Raw genomic sequence first — 21343 nt, 5'->3', positions numbered from 1 at the left:
GAATTCTGGTTACAGGATTGTTTTAATGAACAAAACAACTCTTGCAACTAATTTATGAATTCTTTTATCTTTTATTTATGGATATCTTTTAGATGTCATGACTTTTCCACCATCGAGTGTGCCACTCTGCTAGCTAGAGAAATTCTGCAAATAAAAGTGAGAGTTAACACCAAAAATTAAGTTCTCTAAGCTTTTTTGAAAGTCATATTTGGTCACTTACAGCCTTTGGGGTCACTCGGAAACAGTCCCTCCCTCAGTATCTGTTGCTTCACTCCTTCGGGGTCTCTTCACCCCATACACCACACTCGCAACTGCAAGCAACAACGTAAGAACGGCCACAAAAGCGAAAAACACCACTGCTGTAGAGTTTACGATGGATGCACCGTTTGAAGAGCTTTTCTGCTCAGCATAGGCAGCAGGTTGAGGCACAGGCTGAATCTCCAAAAGTCCACTCACATCTGAAAAATGAATAAAAAGAATCATGCTCTAACAGGATTGAAATTATTTAAAAGTTTGAAAAATTAACCATCTTAAACATCAGCTTATGATTCACCTTCTAGACTAAGGAGGAAGATGGCATCATTTCCTTTAATGAAATCCCGACTCCTCAGACGGCTGTGTGTGATGAACGAGGTGGTACCAGTACCCGGTCCTCTGTAGTATGAGGTTCCGTCTGGATTTTTTACCAGACTTCCCACTTTCCGTGGATCGTCCCAGAAATATTCCACGTTGCCCTGAGCTTCAGGAAGAAAACATCACTCGTCATTAGAACCAAAATCTTAAATTCCTGATGCAACGTCTGCACAAAGACATCAATTTTAAAATCAATGCATTCTTTTTTCCATGTCCCTCATTATATTTATATTTCTTCCTTAATGTTGTCCACTTGAATATTATAATAGTTTAACTGTAAACTATTAAACAGTTTATGTAGAATATGGGGGAAATAAATCACTCAACTAGTACACATTACCTAGGAACATATTTAATTAAGTGAAAGATTTATAATTGAATACACATGAATATAAGTTTGGAAAATTTCTTCGTCACTAGCACTTGGGTAAGCTAGTCAGGCTAGTACACAGATTCTGTGGTTAGAAATTTGAATAAACCCTAAACAGAAATAAGAATATTTCATCCAAGAAAAAGTGGTGTTTTTCTAGTTGGTGATGGAGGTCCAGCTATCTCTACCCCAAGTTTATTAATGTATATAGTTGTTCTTACAGTCAGTGGAGGACTTGCTGGGGTCAGTGGTGATCATTCTTTGGTTATCCATGCGCTGCTGAATGTTTGGGTGCTGGTCCATCAGTGCTATTGTAGCCTGTCTCCATGGACATGGCCATTTCAGTTGGCTGTCGTTGGGACCAGAAGTCAAGTGCAAGTACATGGCCATATTGCTAGAACTGCTGGATTTCCCATTGACATACAGACCAATTTGGAAAGAGTAGCCATCAGGAGATAAGAAAGTGGGGCTGTAGATCTTTTCACCAACAGGTGTAGTGGCAAGGAGGTTGTTGAAGTTCTGGATGTGCCATGTATGGTGAGGGCATTGTGTCTCTGATAGGTTGATGTCATCCAGAGATAGACCTCCTTTGGATACTCCCTTGCCCTTCACCCCTTCAAACACTACACGGAACTTCTGAGGCGCGTCTAAAGTCACATGGTAAAGCTCCCAGGAGTTTCTCCGGCCTCCTGTTTTTAGGAAAGAATATATCATCCACAATGTAGGATTTGTACCTATAACCGTTTTTTAAGAAGACCTTAATTCATTCTAAGCTTGGGTGTCCAAACTTATCCAGGAAAGGGGTGAAGGTTTTCATTCCATCCAAGCACCTGAGTCGACCGAAAGGCCAGATTAAACAGATGGAATCAGATGTGGCTCCTGCTTGACTGGAATGAAAACCTGCACCAGGATTGGAACAAAATACAAAATACTAGCCTGTGTCTTGAATCATATCATGCATTAAACGATCAATTATTAATTCATCACTGAATAAATTACCGCTGAATCTCTGAATAAGTCTCAGCGCTCCATTAGGGAATTCATTGTTATATTCATGAACCCATATGTTTAGCTGGTCATCAGCAGCCCCGCTGTTGTACATGTAGAACTGCAGGCATTGACGTCCTCTTTTAGGATAAAAGAGTCGACTTTCCAAGTTAGCATTATCTCCAGGGTTTCCTGTGGCTGTGCTGAAATGCATAAAGTAACCGATACCTGTGATAAAAAAAAAAAAGTAAACAGTTAGTTTTAAACAAATGTTAATGTTCATAGATACTATCTAAATATTTTAGTATATTGCATAACAATCACTGGGATGGTATAAAGTCAATACAGAAATTCTGTCTGAGTTTATTAGACTTTTTGGTTGTTTGGTAAGCCATTAAAATATCTAAAGATTGTCAAGACCAAAGTTCTGGTGTGGTCATAAAAAAGAAGCCAAATAGCCGCATGATCACTTTCCATCCTAGTTTGCTCTTATCCGAGATGAGATAAGTGTTATCAGTTATCAGTGGACGTTCATGATCAACAGAATCCAGTTTAAGGATTATAAAAGTTACAAAACTACTTTGTAATAAATGTTCATACCATTGCACTGGCCCATGCTAGTGTAGTCGGTGTTTGCACCTCCGTCCACGCTCTTCACACGCATCCACTTTGCCTTTGCATCCATTCCTTGGATCATACCACAGATATTAGGCTGCTCAAAGCTACAGGAATCCATGAAGGTAGAGGATGTGGCTGGAAATAATAATCAAAAGTGAAAGAACAATCCTCCTCCCTCGTGCCATGATTTCAGTGCGATAGACATTTATTATAGATCGTATTAAATAATAATAACTATCACGAGAGTGTGTAATAAAAAGGACTTTATCATAGATTACAGAGAAAGGTAGGATTTTAATCGATATCTAGGGCTGCACTTACTGCAGTTATACAGCCTGTTTAGCTTGCGCACATCACTGGAACTGAACTCCATGCGCTGGCCAATTATGTCCATGAACTCTGGAATCTTGGTGACGATGGTCGGTTTGGTGTCCTTGTTAAAGGCAGTCTTACTGTAGTGCATAACAGAGGTGTAGTCGTAAGGAAAGCCCAGAGCACTGGAGACTGTGTCGTCATAGGTGTTGAAGTTGTGCTCTTTGCCTAGGGAGAATGCAGTGTAATGAGTCAACCATAAAGCAAAATATATAGAAATATATATAGAGAGAAGGAAAGATATAAAGAAATAAAATGGGATGTAGTGAATCTTGGAAATTACCTACTCTATACATACTGCACTGCAATGTCAAAAATAAAGCCACGTTTTAGGTTATTATATATTTATATTATTATATTCAATGATGTAGTTACCAGCTTCAATTTGATCCCACATGATGTTGACGTAATCATCTCGGTCCGCTCTCGATTGCTCGTGCCAGAAACCCAGCGCATGCAGGAACTCGTGCTCTACAGTCGCGAGGCGATCGCAGTTGTTGCCGATCGATAGCCTTTGCTTCCCTACATGACGATTTCCCACAGAGGAAAAACACCTAATAATACACAAAAATGAGAAGGTTACTGAGGACATGATGAGGATATTTCATGGTGTATTTTCCATTTGAAAATTTGCCTATAAACCACTGTGAGATGAGCTGCTAGACCCGTGACTGAGGGAGTTATACTGCACACTTGGAAGATTTTAAGTAATGTATAATTAAGTTCCAATCTTTTTTAGCACAGGCCTCTCTCTCTCTCTCTCTCTCTCTCATCCCACACATGCTATCCTGAGATACTAGTGATCCTACTCCCTTCTCCTTCCTGGACCCGCCCGATCCATCCTGATGCTCTACTCCTGGTTAAACTTTTCATCACTTTAAACCACTCGGATCTGCTGAGGATGACCCACATGGATCAACTGATATCATTCTCGATGATATCAATTGGTCAGTGGCTCTGGACAGAAATTGATATGAACAGATTTGCTAAGATGGCTTAGGACTTTAATTGCCACAGTTTTGCAATCGAGTCTCTATATGTGACCAGTTCCACTTTAATTTCAACAAAATAGATTTTATGTTAAAACTAGAATGAATTTCCTGGTTATGGAACCACTCTCAAGGTTTCTTCTTCAGGGACTTTTTCCTTCCTCTTTAGGAATACATTGAAAATATATATCCTAAATTCATATATTTCTATAAAGCTTCTTTGTGACACTGTCTATTTTTTTTTTAAAGGCGCTATGCAAATAAAATGAAATTTCATTGATTTTGGCATCATTTGGATTAATTCTGAACCAAAATTAAATGCTGTGCAACAATTTCAAGATATAACGTATGTAACATACACTGATCAGGCATAAGAGTATGACCACCTGGCATGTATTGTGTTGTGTATCAAGGCATGGACTCCACTAAATCCCTGAATGTGTGCTGTGGTATGTGGCACCAAGATGTTAGCAGCAGATCCTTTAAGTCCTGTAAGTTACTAGGTGAGACCCATACAGGACTTAAAGGATACTTTTCATAGATACTGACCACTGCAGACCGAGAACACCCAACAAGAGCTGCAGTTTTGGAGATGCTCTTATCCATTCGACTTGCCATTACAATGTGGTCCTCGCTCAAATCCTTACACTTGTCAATTTTTCCTGCTTCTAACACATCAACTTTGAGGACAAAATGTTCACTTGCTGCCTAATATATCCCACCCACTAACAGGTACCATGATGAGGAGATCATCAGTCTTATTCACTTCACCTGTCACTGCTCATAATGTTATGCCAGATGTGTGTATGTGTCAAAAGAAAGTCATGTCTCTTATACAAACCACAATGTCTCATCCCAAAAAAGGACATTTAAAGCTATTTGACACTCAGTAGTTCACCTTTAAACATGGCTTACACCTGAGCTTATTTGAAGTGCTACTGCTCACTATTTTCTGGTGGACCAGAGGTTTGTGTGGTCTGCACCCAGGTTTCAAAATCAACCAAATGTCATGGACTTTTCCTTTAAACAGGTTCTGTGAATGCGTAAATATTTCTTACCCAGAACCTTTGAATACAGAGATGTAGTTTGGCTCGCCACTCCAGGGTTTGAAGTCGATGCAAGTCTTGAGTCGGTATTGCTCGAATGCTTTTAGTATCACTCCTTTAGCATTGATCTCTAGAGGATATGTAGGTTAGAGTGATGTTACACTATTAGACATTTATCAGTCTATCAATGTTTTTTTTTATTATTATTATGTCAAAAAGAAGTTCTTACCCAAGCTGTCCTCCAGATAGTAAGGGACGGTGGTCGGCCAGCGATACTCCTCACCCAGAATACTGTTCTTGCCATCTCCCTGTTAGCCACACATTTATTCACAACAGTGTAAAATTTGCTTGGACTACTGCCAATTAACATTAAAATGCTGGACACTGATAAAGACAAATTTAACCAAATACTGGCAAACAAAAGGTTCAGAAAATGATGCACTGACCTTTTTATCCACTATGTCTCCCTCTACCAGGTCAAGTCCTGCTTCTATTACACAGAAATTTGAGGTCAACACACTACTTCATAGTGCAAGCATAACGTGAATAGAAAATGTTTCTGTTTTATTTCATTCTTACCTTCATTTATGTCAACAAAATCCCAGTCTTTTCCATCATCGATGTCCACCTCTGTAAAACCTAATAATAAAAATCTCAGAAATTATCTTAACACATCCAGTTCTGATATAAGTACATGCACTTAGCAAAAGCAGGATAGATAGATAGATAGATAGATAATCTTACCTGAGAGAGTTGAAGCTGTCTGTAATAGAAAGATATATGATTTTTTTAGCAATGAAAATTATTACTATAACATTTAACAGTATAAGAGATTTTTGTTTGTTTTTTGTTTGTTTGTTTGTTTATTTATTTGTGTATTATGGGTAAATTGCATACAAGGCAATTTCTTGTATTTCTTCTTCTTAAAGTAATATTTCTGATCACATTTCTCATTTTCTCTTTTTTTTTCAAGCTTTCTAGAAAGAAATAAAATCAATCTGCCATCCAATTATTTAATTTCAGCAAATCTGGTCAGAGTGTAGGATTAAATTTGTTTAATAAGAACCTCATAATAGGAAATACTACATGCAAAATAATGCGGAATATATTGAACAAAAAACTATAATATTAATTTTTTAAATATTTATTATTAAATATAAATATAAATACATTTTTTAAATACTATTTAACTATTTATTAATGAGAGTATTATAATAACAAGAGCATCAAGCCTGAAATATTTAGTAAATAGGATTTGCAGTCAAATGAAAACATTACTTTTTTTAGACTTTAATAATAATAATAATAATAATAATAATAATAATAATAATAATAATAATAATACATTTATTATTATTATTATTATTATTATTATTATTATTATTATTATATTGGGAACATAATCTTCCAGTATGTAATTTATGTTGTACATAATTCATACTGTATATATTACTTTACATTCATGAAAAATATCACTTTTTTAAGCTCTCATGTTTACACTGTTATCACTTGTGAAATCCTGAATGCAACAGTTATGCCTTTTTCTGCAAGATGCTGCTTTATAATCATGAAACTCTATGAGAAATACAAAAAAGTATTTGCTCCCTATTCGTAGCACATTTCAAGATTAATTTCTTTTACACAATACATACCATGACCCTTTATTGTTTGCACATCTGATTGCTCAGAATTATGAACAAGAAAGTTGCTTAAGACTTACCGAATAAAGTCTCTCAGCACATAACAGACAAACAAATAAAAACATCAAATCTGAGGCCATAGTCGGTGCTGCTGCTGTGTGTTTGTATGTGTGTGTGTGTGTGTGTGTGTGTGTATGTGTGTGTGTGTGTGTGTGTGTGCTGCACTTATGCACTCTGCATACGTATGTATTTATGTACAAATACATAAAAGGGAGAGAAAATGCTGTGTTGGCTGTGATAAGGAAGCTGAACTGATAAGACGTCAAATCAATGCTGCTGCTGTAAATGAGACTATTAATAAGGTCATATAACGTTTATCTCATTACAAAAAAGGTAGATCTTCCACCAGATTATATTTAATATCCAGGCTGATTTCTGATGACAGTAAATCATATCTAAAATCTAATAAAGCTTGTGTTTTGGTGGTGGTGCAGATAGGCTTCACACTGACAAATAAACACTTGTGCGTCAATCTCTTTTATTGGACACGTTTAAAATCACAGGTCATGGAAGGAGTTATGGAGTCAACAGATCAGTTATGGAGTGCGATTACTGCTGAAGGTGCAAACGTTAACTATATTTGTATGATACATGTGATATAATACAAATCCAGCCAAGTCCAGGAATAAATTAGAATAAGCAAATATTCGAATACAGAATAAGCAATCATTACAAGTAAGGATTTTTCTGAAAAGGTATTTAGTGTTAGAATTAATCTTAGATAATTATAATAAGTCTTCTTTATCCAGACATCAAGCTTCAGAAACATATCAGTTCATTCTTAACAACGTAATATTGCCATACACCTTTGATGCTGCTCAGTGGAAATCATTTTCAGTGATCAGTGTAAACAAATGAATTATTTTATCACCACAAGCTATAAAATAAAATGAGTCAGGACTCTGTTGGCTTGTTTTTCCTCTCTGTTGGATTACCTTACACAGAATTTTAGTGGTTGAAGATAACGCCTTCAGATTTTAGATGCTTATGAAGAAGCACTTGTAGCATCTACTTTCACATGAGCCATTAATCACTACTGTAGATTACAAAGAAATTCAATGCTGAACATGAATACAACAAAAACCAGCCTCTGGTAAAAAGAGTTAATGGAAAAATGTGGCATTTATGTTTGTTGTATTGATCTCATTATGGCATCCTGCAAGTTAACATAGTCGTTCTGGTGGACATTCTGTTGAGGAAAAAAATAATACAAAAAGTTATTATAAATGCATGTTTTTATTATTATTAATAATAGTATTTATAAATAATAGTAATAATAATACTAATTATTATTATTATTATTATTATTATTATGCTATTATATTACTATTATAATATTTATAATAATAATTATTATTATTACTATTATTATTATTTTAATAAATGTATGTAGGATGGATCTTACAGTTATGTCAGCAATGTAGTATCCGTGGCGGAGGTTGAGATGGCCGATGAAATCCCTGCTGCAGTAAGTCGGGTTGCCATGCGGCAGTGACACACACACTGGGCAAACCTACAGGCCGTGGGAGAACACACATACACAGAGGCACATCAGTCACTTGTTGAGATCTTTACAACACTAGTGCTGGTGTAATCTTACAGGTCCTGGCATTGAGGATCATTATCAAGTGTAATGTAAAGCACTTGCATTAGATTAAGAGGCATTATTAAAGCGTACTGACCACTCGTCTGCTGTCACAGAGATGGTTGTTGTTGCAGTGATCACGCAGCTCCAGGTCATCCAGGTTGCCTATCTGACAGTACGGACAATTATATGTTCTCGTGATGTATCTAGGAGAAAAAGAGTGAATGAATTAGATTAGATTAGATTAGATTAGATTAGATTAGATTAGATTAGATTAGATTAGATTAGATTAGATTAGATTAGAATTCAACTTGATTGTCATTGTGCAAATGTACAAAGCCAATGAAATGCAGTAAGCCAATGAAACGCAGTAGTAAAATGGTATTATTATTATTATTATTATTATCTATTTATTTATTTATTTGTTTATTTATTTATTTTTTACTGTTTTCTGATTTATCTGCCTTTTATGCTGTATGGTTTTATTCTGCTTAAAATCGTTCTAAAATTATTATTATTATTATTATTATTATTATTATTATTATTATTATTATTATTATAGGGAAAATAATCTTCTGGTTTTAAATATGTTGTACATTATTTATGTCATTTTCATTTGACTCCCTCTTACCATATATATCAACAAACATTCATGAAAAAATCACTGACTTATGTGACTTTATCTGTGATATCATTATCATTATTATTATTATTATTATTATTATTATTATTATTATTATTATTATTATTACATGTTATTATTTATGACACAAATTAAAATACTGAAAAAACAGGGACTCTTATGCTGGGAATTTTTGATTGTCAGAATCTACTTATCCTCTTAAAGGAAGAAATTCACTTCATCACTTCAATTGCAAAGATTTTTCTGTCTGATTCTCTATCCCATAATGAAACAATTTTCATTTCAGTGGGATTGTTTTTTTCCAGGATAACTTTGCCCTCAGGAACAGAAAGGGCCATAATGAAGTCCCCCCAGGAGTTGTGTTTTATTTTATTTATAGATTTTTTCAAAATTCAGGTTTTGATGCATCGTTTTTGTGCTTTTTTCTTTTGCAGAAAACTACTTGAATTGTTGAAACTTCAACCACAAGATCCGTCTATTAATTTTCTACCAAATTTGTAGTCATTTTGAGAAATTCAATTGATTTTGTGTTCATATTGCAAAATCCTGGAGGGACTGATAAAATAACACCAAAAACTGTGGCCCTGAATAACAGGAAGATTATAAGTAAAATGTTTAATGGAAAATATTCAATTGTTTGCTCTGTTAGGTGATTTATTGTCATTGTTTTTTAATAAACATTAGTGTGTGCACGAACTTGTCAATTTGACTAAAACATCCACTAGCTGCAGGGGATGTTGACTAATTTAAGCAAAAAATATCAGCAATACACAGACTAGCAATACCGATGAGCTGATGAGAAAAGCTAAACATGAGGGCATCTGTGTTTTTTCCCTTACTTTTCTATCTCAAATGTTTTAAGGTAACAGAATTCTAAGCTCAGACTTCCTGCTTCTCAGCCAACTGGTCAGCCAATTAAAAATGCAACCCTTCTTACTGCTGACGGTGCTATATATGATATACTGGCCTTATATCTACTTTCTATCTATTGTCCATTCACATGGGATTATATCAGTTAAGGACATATTCATGTACTCATTGTCATCTATCTTGTCGTTGCTTAGCAACTTATCTTTTCTTACTTATCTTATATTTGTTAAACCTGCACATTTCTGATAGTCGTCAGTCATGTTATCAGTGTTTCAGGATGTGTTTTAGATGTGAGTTGATTTGTTTTATGTGTCCGGTGTGAATTCAGACACATTGTGAAAATAGTTAGTAATAGATACTACAGTCAAGGGAGTGAATACAGGCACAGGGCTTGAGATTGAGATTGATACCTGTACCTTAGATACAAATAAATACAGCTACTCTGAATAATAACTTTTATCCTGACTAGAAGTTTACTGGATAATAAATCATATGGTAGTGGTAGCTCAAGTAGTTTAGGCTTTGAGTTGTTTGATCAGGGTTTAAATCCCAGCACTGCCAAGCTGCCACTATTGTGCCCTTGAGCAAGGCCCCCAACCCTCCCTGCTCCAGGGGTGCTGCATCATTTCTGACCCTGCGCTATGACCCCAAACCCCCAAGGATGGGACATGTGAAGAAAGAATTTCACTGTGCAGCAATGTCTATGTGACAAATAAAGACAACTTAATTTATATGCTGTGATCCTGACAGTCACCAGATCTCAGTCTAATTCAGATCTTAATCTATGGAAGATTTTGGACTGATGTGTTAGACAGCACTCTTGAACACAAGAGCATCTTTTGGAAGAATGAGGTGTTCATCTCTCCTGTAGAGTTCCTGAGATTTGGAAGCCTATGGCACTTTGTAGATGTTCAGAAGAAATCTGGTGAGTCAGAACGTGTTTAGAGTTTCATATACATAGTCCAAACTCCACATATGTATAAGTGTTTGTGTGTATGTGTGTGTGTGTGTGTGTATGTGTGTGTGTGTGTGCTTGCATGACACTGAAGCTATTTACCCAGTATCCAGAGATCCAGTATCCATTTCATCATTTGGAACATCCTCCCAGTTTCTGTAAGAAAATCACCCCTTAGTGCAGCACAAAAAAACCCTTACACATAAAGTTTTAGCTCTAAGTTGAATAATGTAAATAATGAAGTGTACTCACAGGTCATCAAGATCATCTAACTGGATGACTGGCGGAGGACTGGTGATTGCTGGGATGCTGACTGGATTTGGTGGTGGGGTGATCACTGCAGCAGGAGCTGCTTGAATATTGACTTGGCGCCGTGGTCTGGGAACTGGATGAGGTCTGAGAGTAGAATGGCCAGCAGGTTGTACGTCAGCGTTCGAAGTTAGCGAACTGACATTTGGAGCGCTGGCTGCCTGTGAAGCCCGGGTACTTGCATTAAGCAGGCCGAGGAGACTGTAGTTGGACAACAAATTATTGTAAGTAATATATAATATACATCTTTAAGTCTATATGAATTTATTATGAGGGTTTTTTTACTATGAACACTGCATAATAATTTCTAGTTCATATTTGTAGTAACCAAACACGTGTTATTTATTCATCCTGACAGAGCTGGAGTAATTGTGCTTTGTGTAATTGTAATTGTACTTTGTTATTTCACTTCAGTGCTATTTTGGAAGCTTTGGGCTCACTTTGTGCTTACATATTATTGGCATTTCATTAGACTTTCGTTAAGACGCACTCATGTATAACACACTCTTGACTCATACATTTTCATTTTCACTTTACACATTTTCACTTTTAAAGTGCAAAAACAAAATAAGTGGGAGTGGTAGCTCAGTGGTCAAGGCGTTAGACTACTGATCGGAAATTTGAGAAACCCAGGACCACCATCTTGCTACTGCTGAGCCGTTGAGCAAGGCCCTTAACCCTCAATTGCTCATTTATATAAATGAGATAAATGTAAGACACTCTGGACACAAGCACAAGTCTGACAAATGCCGTAAAAGTAAAACAAAACAAACAAAAGCCCATGTCCGTCTCTTCTTGTTGGATCTTCCAACTACTGTTATTTCAGCTATTATTCACCACTCCTGGTGGTCTCCTAGTTCCTCTACTTTCAGCTACTGTTACAAAATAATGTCATCTTAACTTCCCAAAAAAAACAAGTTCCAGGTCAATAAATAGTATGTAATAAATACTAAATAGGCGCTAGGGAACTAGAACATAGTGCACATAATATGATGAGTTAATATTGCATTATTAACGTACTATATGTAATACATTGTAATTATTGTGGAATTTTGATACTGTGTTCATTTGGTCAGCTATTCTCCCCAGTGAAAGGGCAGGAGTTAAAGAGTTTGATGACCACTGGTACACAAACATTTACTTAAACATAGTTTCATTACACTTTTTGCACCTGTGCATCCTGAGTTCATAAAATGTGCGCAGAACTTACGCCTGTATATTGGGGGAAACAGTTCGTGCTGTCTGAAGTGAAGCACGGGTACCGGGCTGTCCGTAGACACATACGGCAGACTGAGGGAAACAGCAGAGGACTGTTAAATGCACAACCTGGCAACAACTTGTCAAATGTTTTAATAAAGGAGCAGTCTAGATGACGATCTATATCATTTATTAATAAAAATTTTTTTGGTTTACCCTAAATGCAAGAGCGGCAGTGTCATTTATGGGGCTCCTGCAGTATGGACACCTGGGTCGTGCTAAAACTGCCTGTCTTAGGCAAGACTGACAAAATCTGCAAAGAGAGAGAGAGAGATGAGATATAAGATATAAGATGAGATATTGTTTTTATTTCAATTCTATTGCACCACAATATAATAATAAATGATGACTAAGTAATTAAATAATACAGCGCTCTGGTGTTGGCACTGTCAGCATGTTTATTTGTCACACGGTTGACAAATTTCCCCTCAGAAAAATTCTTTCACTTTGCACAGCTGCCAGGAATAGCTACAAGCATTTCCAAGAAGTTATGCTTCGCCATTTCACTCAAGTCATTTGACCTAAAAAATATGAGAGCAATGATTTATGCTGTATTCATGTAGAATTTAAGCTTAGAAAAGAGCTGGTTTGACTGTCATCGAAAGGCTTCAACGAAAACATTTGTTGAAATCCAGCAGTACTGAATATGTCTACGTTTGTTAGGTTATGTACTCAACGCTAGTTGTTGCATAAAGGTTCAGAGCGTGTTATATCTTTTATGGTAATTGTTTTGACCTTTAATATAACTTTTTATCAGAGAGAGAGAGAGAGAGAGAGAGAGAGAGAGAGAGAGAGAGAGAGAGAGAGAGAGAGAGAGAGAGAGAGTGGGAGAGAGACATAAATAAAGAAAGAGAAGAAGACACAGAAAGAGAGAGAGAGTGGGAGAGAGACACAGAGAAAGAGAGAGAGAGAGAGAGAGAGAGAGAGAGAGAGAGAAAGAGAGAGAGGCCTGTGCTAACCTACCAGGAAAATAAAACAGTGTTGTATTTAAGACACATCAATTCTTTTGTCAACAAATTATTATTAGTATCTAAATGTTGACTTTATTGTCTTACTCTGCATTTTACTCTCAGCTATCCCCATACTGAAGAAAAAGCCCATATCTCTTTAAACACTCTATACAGTCTACAGTATATTCAAATGTTCTGAACTTTTTACTCACACTTTTTTACAGCAAGGAACCGGCTGTGAAGGATTCTGTAAAGGGCCCTGACACACAGGGCAGTCGTCGTCCATGCTGCTGCTCATCGTCTACAGTGTGTGGTCTTAACTGAAAGTATAATTCATGACAGATCATAACAGGGTGGATCAGCTGCATGTCATTGCCGTCACTTTCTGTAACAGAGCTTCAACTTCCTTATAGATAAAGTGGCAGCCTATGCAGGGTTGGGGAAAGATTGGTTGGGTGTGTCTGTTAAACACTTTATCCTGGAACAAATAGAAAGAGAGAATCCTAAATATAGATCAAATATACATATAAATAAATATAAATCCTAAATAAGACAGCTGAAAATAGTTAGAGAAAGAGTTTGAGCATTATATTATTTTATTAAATTATTTAATTGAATTATGAGCATTTATTTATTTGTTTGTTTGTTTGTTTATCTTTTTCTTGTTTGTTTGTTTGTTTATTAAATTATTCATTCATTCATTTATTTATTTATTTATTTATGGGGAGGTGGTTCTTGCAACTAAGTTTTATACAAGGCAAACAGGAAATCTTAAACTAATAGTCTCTGAAACACTGTTAGAGTTTATTATATAAAAGGGGAAAGACACTTCCTTCAGCTGAGTAGTTCTTGACATTGCCATGATATTTTTGATCACTGAAGGCTTTCACTTTCAAAAGTGAAACCTTATAGTAATCAGACCTCAACAGAAATCTGATATAAATTAGTTATAGAGTATGACAGGGGGAACTCTGACTTTCTTTCTTGGCAAGAGCTCGATGTGTCTGACTCCAAGGTTTTGTTCCTGGCAGGAAATTTAACCCAGCTGACCGAACACAAATTATGTCTCGGTTAATGAGATCTTTAGGTGTTTTACAGATCCTACAGATAAGGACACGCTTTCTGGAGAGACTTTAAACTTCGAATCATTCTCCATAATACCTTTTAGGTTGTTTAGAAAAATTAATCGGCTTTTATTTCACGATTTCATATGAAGCCTAACATATGGATCCGTATTAAGTCGTACAATTTATTTATTTTTATTTGATTGTAATTGTAGTACAAATCTTTCACACATATTATTTTTAACAACTCCTAATGTTTCATTTTCACAAACTGTGGGCACCACTAGATGGTGGCACTTGGCTGTCACAGTGGAAATCCCCTAACAGACTACACACATACACACACACACACACACACATACACATACATACACAGGGAAGTATTTCTGGTCAAGGACTGGTGTTGTTGACCCCTGAGCAAATTGTACTAGATCCAAATATTTAGTGTTGTTTGTTTTGTTTTGTTACTAATACATAATTGTTGCGTTATTACTATCATTTTTTCCTTTTATCCATGGTTACCAGATACACTATATGGCCAAAGGTTTGTGACCTTCACACCTGACCATCACACCCATATGTGTTTGTTGAACATCTCATTCCAGCGTTAATCCCTCTTTGCTTTCATGATATCCTTCACTCTTTCTGGGAAGGCTTTCCACTAGATTTGGGATTCTAACGTCGAGTGAGAAGATCTGGGGTTCAGTCTGTGTTCCAGTTTATCCCAAATATGTTCAGTTGGGTTGAGGTCAGGACTGTAAGGTTCTTGTACATCACACTTGGCAAAACATGTTTTCATGGAGCTTGCTTTATGCACAGGGGGCATTGTAATGTAGTGAAATTGTAATGCTACAGAATAAATAAAGGCTCTATACAATTGTTTGCTTTCAACTTTGGGGTAACAGTTGGGGGAAGAGTGATGGGTGTGATGGTCAGGTGTCCACATACTTTAGGTCTTACAATGGAATATCATGATAACCTGGTATATAAATTCCACTATATGTCTGTTTGCATGGCTTAAAACTGTATAGAATAGTTCTTATGTTATTTTTATACCAATATTCCCCACATTAAATTAATGACAGACTGTCAACTGGTACTTGACATACTCTGCAGTGAAATAATGTGCACGCGTTATTTAAAATATATTTTATTTATAATATATGTTTATAATAATAAATCCGTGTCAAGCTTAAAACTGAAACCTTCAAATCATGCTTACGTTACACCTTTAATATTTTAACTTAGCAATACTTTTATTATGAAGGAAAATAACACTCTTGGTTGAATCCCAAACACATCCTTACTTCCTATATGTGCGCACTACCTAGGGTACTTAGCAACCGTTTCTACGCACTAGGTGGATCACTGTGTGTTTAACGTTAATGTATTTGGAACACGGCCCATTCCTCTGCTGTCGCCTGACAGCCGCAGTGCTCGATGGGAGTTAAATTGATTAGGAGGCGACTGACTGTTAGAATACAACATGGCTGCCGCGGCGGGCTGTCAGTAGGGGAGTTGTTTTTAAACTCTAAAGCAGTTGCTTTATTTCGGTTTAAGGCAGAGGACGCACTCCGTGCTCGGGTCCCGCCATGGCTCGGTGTGCTCAGTCCGTGCAGGAGTTCATCCAGGACTCGTTCGTGCCCATGGTGGCCGTGCTGTGCAGCGACGACGCCGAGAGAGTGACCCGCAAAAACAGCCTGAGTTTCCCCGAGCTGCTGCGGCCTTTCTGCCGGCTGACCTCGGAAGGTACGCGCTCACACCACGTCCTTGTGCTAATGAAGACGCGTAGAGGATGAACTGTTTGTTTTCGACGCGAAAACCGGCCGCGTAAACACACTCGGTTTAGCGTTAGCAGGATGCTATCGCCGTTAGCGCTGTGCTCACTCGGGCAGCTGACAGGAACCGGAGAGTGTCCGAAACCGCGTACTGATGGACTAACTAGTGTGTCACCATTCACGAGCAAGCCTGCTGACTAGCTCACTGAGTAGTAGGCCAGTGTGGTGTGATGTACTCGATTTGGGACACAGCCTAGCCCCGAGCGGCCCTCTTTCTTTTCAGTGTGAGACACCTGATCGGTTTGCCGGTTACCCGAGCAGCTCAGCGGTGTCAAATAACCTTAGATAACTTCTTTATTGAGATGGCCATCTTGTTCACATTAATCAGCCAGAATATTAGCTTGTTATTAGCCACAACAGCTAAGTTAGCTAATCGGCTGGCTACACCCTCTTTAGCAAGTAAACAGATTAGTGAAGCAACGCAGTGACTCTGTATCTGTTTAGAGCTCCAACTATTACAACATGTATTCGGGTGTAAGGACGAAGTGGGCGTGGCTTAAACCGGAAAGTGTTCTGTTGTTTTTGTTTGTTTAATTAAATATGGATTATAAAAAAGAAATACTTAGCAGTTAAAACACAGGTAGACATGATAACGGAGATGGTCTGATAACGCACATAGTCAGAATGCTGTGTGTGAGTGTGAACATTTCCTCAGCCACATCACTACTAAGTTTACATTTCTGTCACCCTTATCCAGAGCCACTTACCTCATTTTGTGCAACTGAGCAATTAAGGGTTAATGGGCTTGCTCAGGGGCTTGGCAGTGGCAGCTCGGTGGACCTGGGATTCGAGCTCAGTGGTCCACCACTGTGCTACTACACTAAAGCCCACGCTCATCCTGGGCTTATTGCACAAACACTTCATGATGATGATGATGTTCTTTCGGCTGTTCCCGGATCATTTAGTCCACATGTTTCGATTTGGCACAGGTTTTACGCCAGATGCCCTTCCTGATGCAAACCTCTTATTTAATCCAGGCTTGGGACCGGCACTGAGAGTTAACTCTTCAGTAGCTGGGTTAGAACCCGGGCCGCAGCAGTGAGAGCGCAGGATCCGGCCGCTGGACCACCAGGAGGCTACAAACACTTTATTATACTGCATTATAACTAAAAAGGCACTTATGCATCCGGCTCCAATGTTATAATCACAATGGCGTACCCCTAGAGTCTGCAGCAGATCTTGGAAATAATCAACATTCAGCATGCATGTAGCTCCTTTTGCTTAGCTGGAGAAAGGTGTCAGGCTGTAGGCTTTGTTGTAAATGAACTGCTATGAAGTACGTTAATAGAAACGAATAGCCAAGCTAACATTAACCCAACACTGAGTTTTTATTATAAGACACAAAACCTCAAATATTAGTCGCTGCTCCTGTGTGCATTCAGCAGTACAGCAAGATCTGTTCACAATGTAAACAGTGCTACCTGAGACATGAGTGACACCATTTCCAATATGCCATAGCCCTGAACTCGAGTAACCCATAGGAACCCTTTAGTGCTGTGTCCACTGGAAAACACAGAAGCAGAAATGGCAGTGCTGTCAGCGTCAACACTGCCTCAACATCAGCTACTTCAATCTAGTTCATAATTCAGCTTAACGTTTTAACCAATATAGTTGTTTCTGTTCCCCAAAATATAAATAATATAAACAATAAAGCCCTATCTTGATGGGACTAAACTGACAACTGGTTCTAGGGTCAGTTTTTTATATTAATTGAGATTTTATTTACATGTTGGTCTTTTACTCCGCCTTCCTTTAAGAAAGTTACAAGCCACAATTACCTACTGTTTTATTCTGCTTTGTTTTTTGTCAGCAATTGTCTTTTGTATTTTTTTTTTTAAAAATGGTTTTTCATCATTGTAAGGTGAATGGTCTCATTGTAGCATTGCAAGAAACTGGACTTTGTGGGCTTGAGAGGTTGTGCAGACCAATCATGCGATAAAATCTCACCATCTGGTATGTTTAGTTATATTACTTACTCTGTGACATGGTGCCGGAAATGTCAACGACAGTGTAATGAAATTGCAGTAGGGCAGAAATACTGTGCTATTCTGACCAGGTTCACTGGCTCTAATGTGTGCCGGGGGGGAAAAAAAAAAAAAAACCGACTACGCACGGTTGCCACGTCAACCTGTCTGCAGCTTTCGGTCCATAGCATTTTGTTTGTTGCATCCAATCCATGTCACACATTTATTTTCTACTAGGTTTCTGCAAAGCAGTCTGCATGTGACTTGGAATTCATAATGTTCATGACCCGTCTGAGTGGTGGACGTGACACGCTGTCTAATGCAGCTTGAGTGGACTCTCATATTGGGGTGATGGAGTATAATACAATATTATCACTGCTGTGATGAACGATGTTAAAACTCTTCTTTCTTTCTTGTGTATTATATTATAGATTCGGCAAGTACGTAAACATAACGTTGTTTTGTTGGCAGTTTATCAAACCTACATTCCCATCCAAAAGGATTGGAAAAGCAAGGTCAGATTTTTTTTTTTTTGGACATACAGAGATGGAAAAAAAAAAAGATCCATACTTGATAAACACTAATTGAATAGCTCTGAATGTCTGCTACTAATTTGAGCCCTGGGTTTCACCTGTGCGCACTGCGTTTGTGGATAAACCAACATGAACACCAGAGAGCTGTATGTAGGGAAAAAGCAAATCATGGAAAGACCAAAGTGTGGAGAAAGAAAGGATCAGCTCATGATCCAAAACATACAAGCTCATCTGTGAAGCATGGTGGTGGTAGTGTCATGGCTCGCTCTGGAACAGGATCACTAATCTTTACCGATGATGAAACTTATGGTGGTAGCAGCATGTATCCAATCTGTTTTGTTAGGATCTGCATTATGCAGCCAGACATCAACCCAAAACATACTGCCAACACAACAAAGGACTTCATCAGAGGAAAAAAAGTGGAAGGTTTTAGACTGGCCAATTTAATCACCGGACCTTAACCCAACTGAGCAGTATTTCAACCTCTTGAAGAAGAGACAGAATAGAGAAATTTTCCAAAACAAATGAATGAAGCTGTTGTATAAGCCTCACAAAAGAAGAGAGCAACAATTTTGTGATGTTGCAGCTTGACGTAGTTATTGAAATCAATGGATGTGCAAACAAATATTTAGTGTTATTTACGTTTAAGAGCTCTCTGCTCCAATATTTTTGCTCATCGGAAGAATCGATGGTCTGCCACCAAATTCTGTGTTGTTTAACACATCTAGATCTAATATCAGGAAATGAAAGCTGAAATTTTGTTCTGTTTTCACATCCATCTCAAATAAGAGGTCTTCAGTGTCCAGCAAAAACGTGAACTGACCTTGTCATTCCAGTACTTTTGGAAGGGTCGTGAGAATCGGCCCTAAGACACTAATGAAAAGCAGCTCTTCTTGCACAAGTGATCATTTTGGTTGTGTGGTGGACTTCTCTGAGAATGTGTTTGTGTCGAATATAATTAGATTCATTTAGGAATGTTTTGCACAGTTGCTGGAATAGAAAGGTCACTTCAGTCTTCATTTAGCAGCTGTGCTGAAAACAACCTGCTCTAAACAACACTAGAGTATTTGTATGTGGTTCACTGCCTTTCGTGTGTCCCAGTGCTCTTGGCCTAAAAATTTGTTTTGTCCTATTACATTTTGTTCTGTTTAGATTTTCACGATGTCATCTGAAACATATTTGTATTTCTTTTTCCTGCGATATGAACGTTTACTGCTGTCCAATACCCAGATACTCTTTGTGACTTCATTAATAGACAAGAAATCTTACTGTCCTTCAGGTCACCTGCGCGACCCCAATAACCAGATCGTAGTGGTGAAGGGGCTGAGGATCAGCGTGACAGGAGTGAACACTCGGCCAGCGCACTCCACCGAGCTGCACAGACTCCTGAGCCAGGCCGTGTCAGCCTGCCAGCCTCCCGATGGACCCGCTGCTAACGTCATCACTGCTGGAGACTACGACCTCAACATCAGTGGTGAGTCACAGAGAGAGAGAGAGAGAAATCGAGGAAGAGAGACAGGGGAAGACTTTGCTGATGGATAGTATAGAGACTTTGAAAGAGATGGAGATAAATAAAGACAGGGAAGGGTGAAAGTGAGACAGACCGAGTCTGGAAAATGACATGTAGAGATAGAGGAAGAGAAAATGAAAGAGATGTAGAGAGTGTAGGAAAGACAACCATAGAGACAGACAATGGAAGGAAATGAGGTGTGTAAGAGGATGAGAGAGTGAGAGAAACAGGAAGAAATGGAGAAGTTAGAACAGAGAGAAAGAGAGAGGGGGTGGAGGATGTCAGGAGAAGCGCTGGAGTGAAGCACTGAGAGAGAAAGAGACCGCTTGGTAAGGAAAGCTGGAGAAACAGAAGGGAAGGAGGAACTGAGGCCGGCAGTGAAGTGAGACGAGAGTAGAGACTTCTGCTGTTCTTTAGTTATTACAGAATTTGGTGCTGACTTATAAGACTTATTTCTTGCTTATGTGAGCTTGTTAAACTAATAAGATTTTGCCACAGTGGACTACGTTTAAACCAGTTTAATTTTAATGAGTTAATATTTCACAGAAATGTTATTCTAGTAAAGAAAATATCGTTCGCTTTAGTTACACGTATTTGTTGAGACTTCATACACATTTCAGCCTCCACATCCTCCAGTGTCTCGGCGGACCACTGATTCTCTCACACGGGTACTGTGATGCAGCACACATGGTGTCAGGGCTCCTGATGAACAGACAAGAAGCTTTTAGCCTATATCTCCAAATATTTGTGGACATCTAGCATGTCCTTGTTCAACAACCCAGTCCAGATTTATTCCCCTTTGCTCTTATTATAAACTCCACTCTTATGGGAAGGCTTTCCACTAGATGATGGAACGTGTCTGTGGGGATTAGTGATCATTCAGCTCCAAGAGTATTAGTGAGATCAGACACTGATGTTGTAAGAGTGAGGAGGTCTGGGGTTCAGTCAGTGCTCCAGTTCATCCCAAAGGTGTTCAGTGGAGTTGAGGTCAAAGCTCTTGAGTACTGCTTCTGCTTCTAAATTAACACAAAAAGACCATGCTGATGAAAGAAGATGCACCTCAACATATGGGTTCCTAGCTGATATTGCCATCCATGTTTTTTGTTTGCTCATTGTTTTCTCGCCAGGTCACATGATCATTTCTTTCTAT

At 38.0% G+C, this 21343-nt stretch overlaps 3 protein-coding genes across 9 annotated transcripts in view; 1 reads left to right on the top strand and 2 right to left on the bottom strand.

Annotated features, from left to right (window-relative positions):
* Positions 1-231: 231 nt before the first annotated feature.
* Positions 232-7742, bottom strand: mep1ba (meprin A subunit beta a). The gene is made up of 12 exons (XM_058378514.1): positions 7715-7742; positions 5595-5654; positions 5462-5505; positions 5245-5323; positions 5028-5145; positions 3356-3534; positions 2930-3148; positions 2591-2743; positions 2003-2218; positions 1225-1692; positions 554-739; positions 232-458 (listed from the first exon to the last, which is right to left on the bottom strand). Exons 1-12 carry the CDS (start codon positions 7740-7742, stop codon positions 232-234), a joined length of 1977 nt encoding a protein of 658 aa, XP_058234497.1.
* Positions 7177-16912, bottom strand: LOC131345850 (uncharacterized). 2 transcript variants are annotated; one of them, XM_058378947.1, is made up of 9 exons: positions 16894-16912; positions 13497-13604; positions 12491-12587; positions 12288-12367; positions 11021-11278; positions 10871-10924; positions 8398-8506; positions 8121-8228; positions 7177-7904 (listed from the first exon to the last, which is right to left on the bottom strand). In XM_058378947.1, the coding sequence occupies exons 2-9, from the start codon at positions 13580-13582 to the stop codon at positions 7839-7841; spliced, it is 858 nt and encodes a 285-aa protein (XP_058234930.1). In that variant the 5' UTR covers positions 13583-13604; positions 16894-16912; the 3' UTR covers positions 7177-7838. The 2 variants fall into 2 exon arrangements, with proteins under 2 accessions (XP_058234930.1, XP_058234929.1); XM_058378946.1 differs by lacking the exon at positions 16894-16912 and having other exon boundaries at positions 13497-13741.
* The window catches only part of trappc8 (trafficking protein particle complex subunit 8), a 27333-nt gene continuing 21782 nt past the window's right edge, over positions 15793-21343 (top strand). For all 6 annotated transcript variants that reach the window (XM_058378945.1, XM_058378944.1, XM_058378943.1 and 3 more), the window contains exons 1-2: positions 15793-16097; positions 19963-20157. In XM_058378945.1, coding sequence (XP_058234928.1) covers positions 15941-16097; positions 19963-20157 — 352 coding nt within the window. In that variant the 5' untranslated portion in view covers positions 15793-15940. The remainder of the gene's footprint in view (positions 16098-19962; positions 20158-21343) is intronic.

The sequence above is a fragment of the Hemibagrus wyckioides genome, linkage group LG25, assembly GCF_019097595.1.
Source record: "Hemibagrus wyckioides isolate EC202008001 linkage group LG25, SWU_Hwy_1.0, whole genome shotgun sequence".
NCBI lineage: Eukaryota > Metazoa > Chordata > Actinopteri > Siluriformes > Bagridae > Hemibagrus > Hemibagrus wyckioides.
This window is presented reverse-complemented; position numbering and strand designations above follow the sequence as displayed.

Excerpts from the sequence above, each read along its gene's own strand:
- mep1ba (XM_058378514.1), bottom strand. The coding sequence starts at position 7,742 with ATGGCTCATGTGAAAGTAGATGCTACAA. Across the intron at positions 2,744-2,929 it reads AAACAGGCTGTATAACTGCA|CCACATCCTCTACCTTCATG; the intron begins GTAAGTGCAGCC and ends TATTATTTCCAG. Across the intron at positions 1,693-2,002 it reads ACTTATTCAGAGATTCAGCG|GAGGCCGGAGAAACTCCTGG; the intron begins GTAATTTATTCA and ends TCCTAAAAACAG.
- LOC131345850 (XM_058378947.1), bottom strand. The coding sequence starts at position 13,582 with ATGAGCAGCAGCATGGACGACGACTGCCCTGTGTGTCAGGGCCCTTTA. Across the intron at positions 12,588-13,496 it reads GTTCCTTGCTGTAAAAAAGT|ATTTTGTCAGTCTTGCCTAA; the intron begins GTGAGTAAAAAG and ends CTCTCTTTGCAG. Across the intron at positions 7,905-8,120 it reads ACTACATTGCTGACATAACT|AATGTCCACCAGAACGACTA; the intron begins GTAAGATCCATC and ends TTTCCTCAACAG.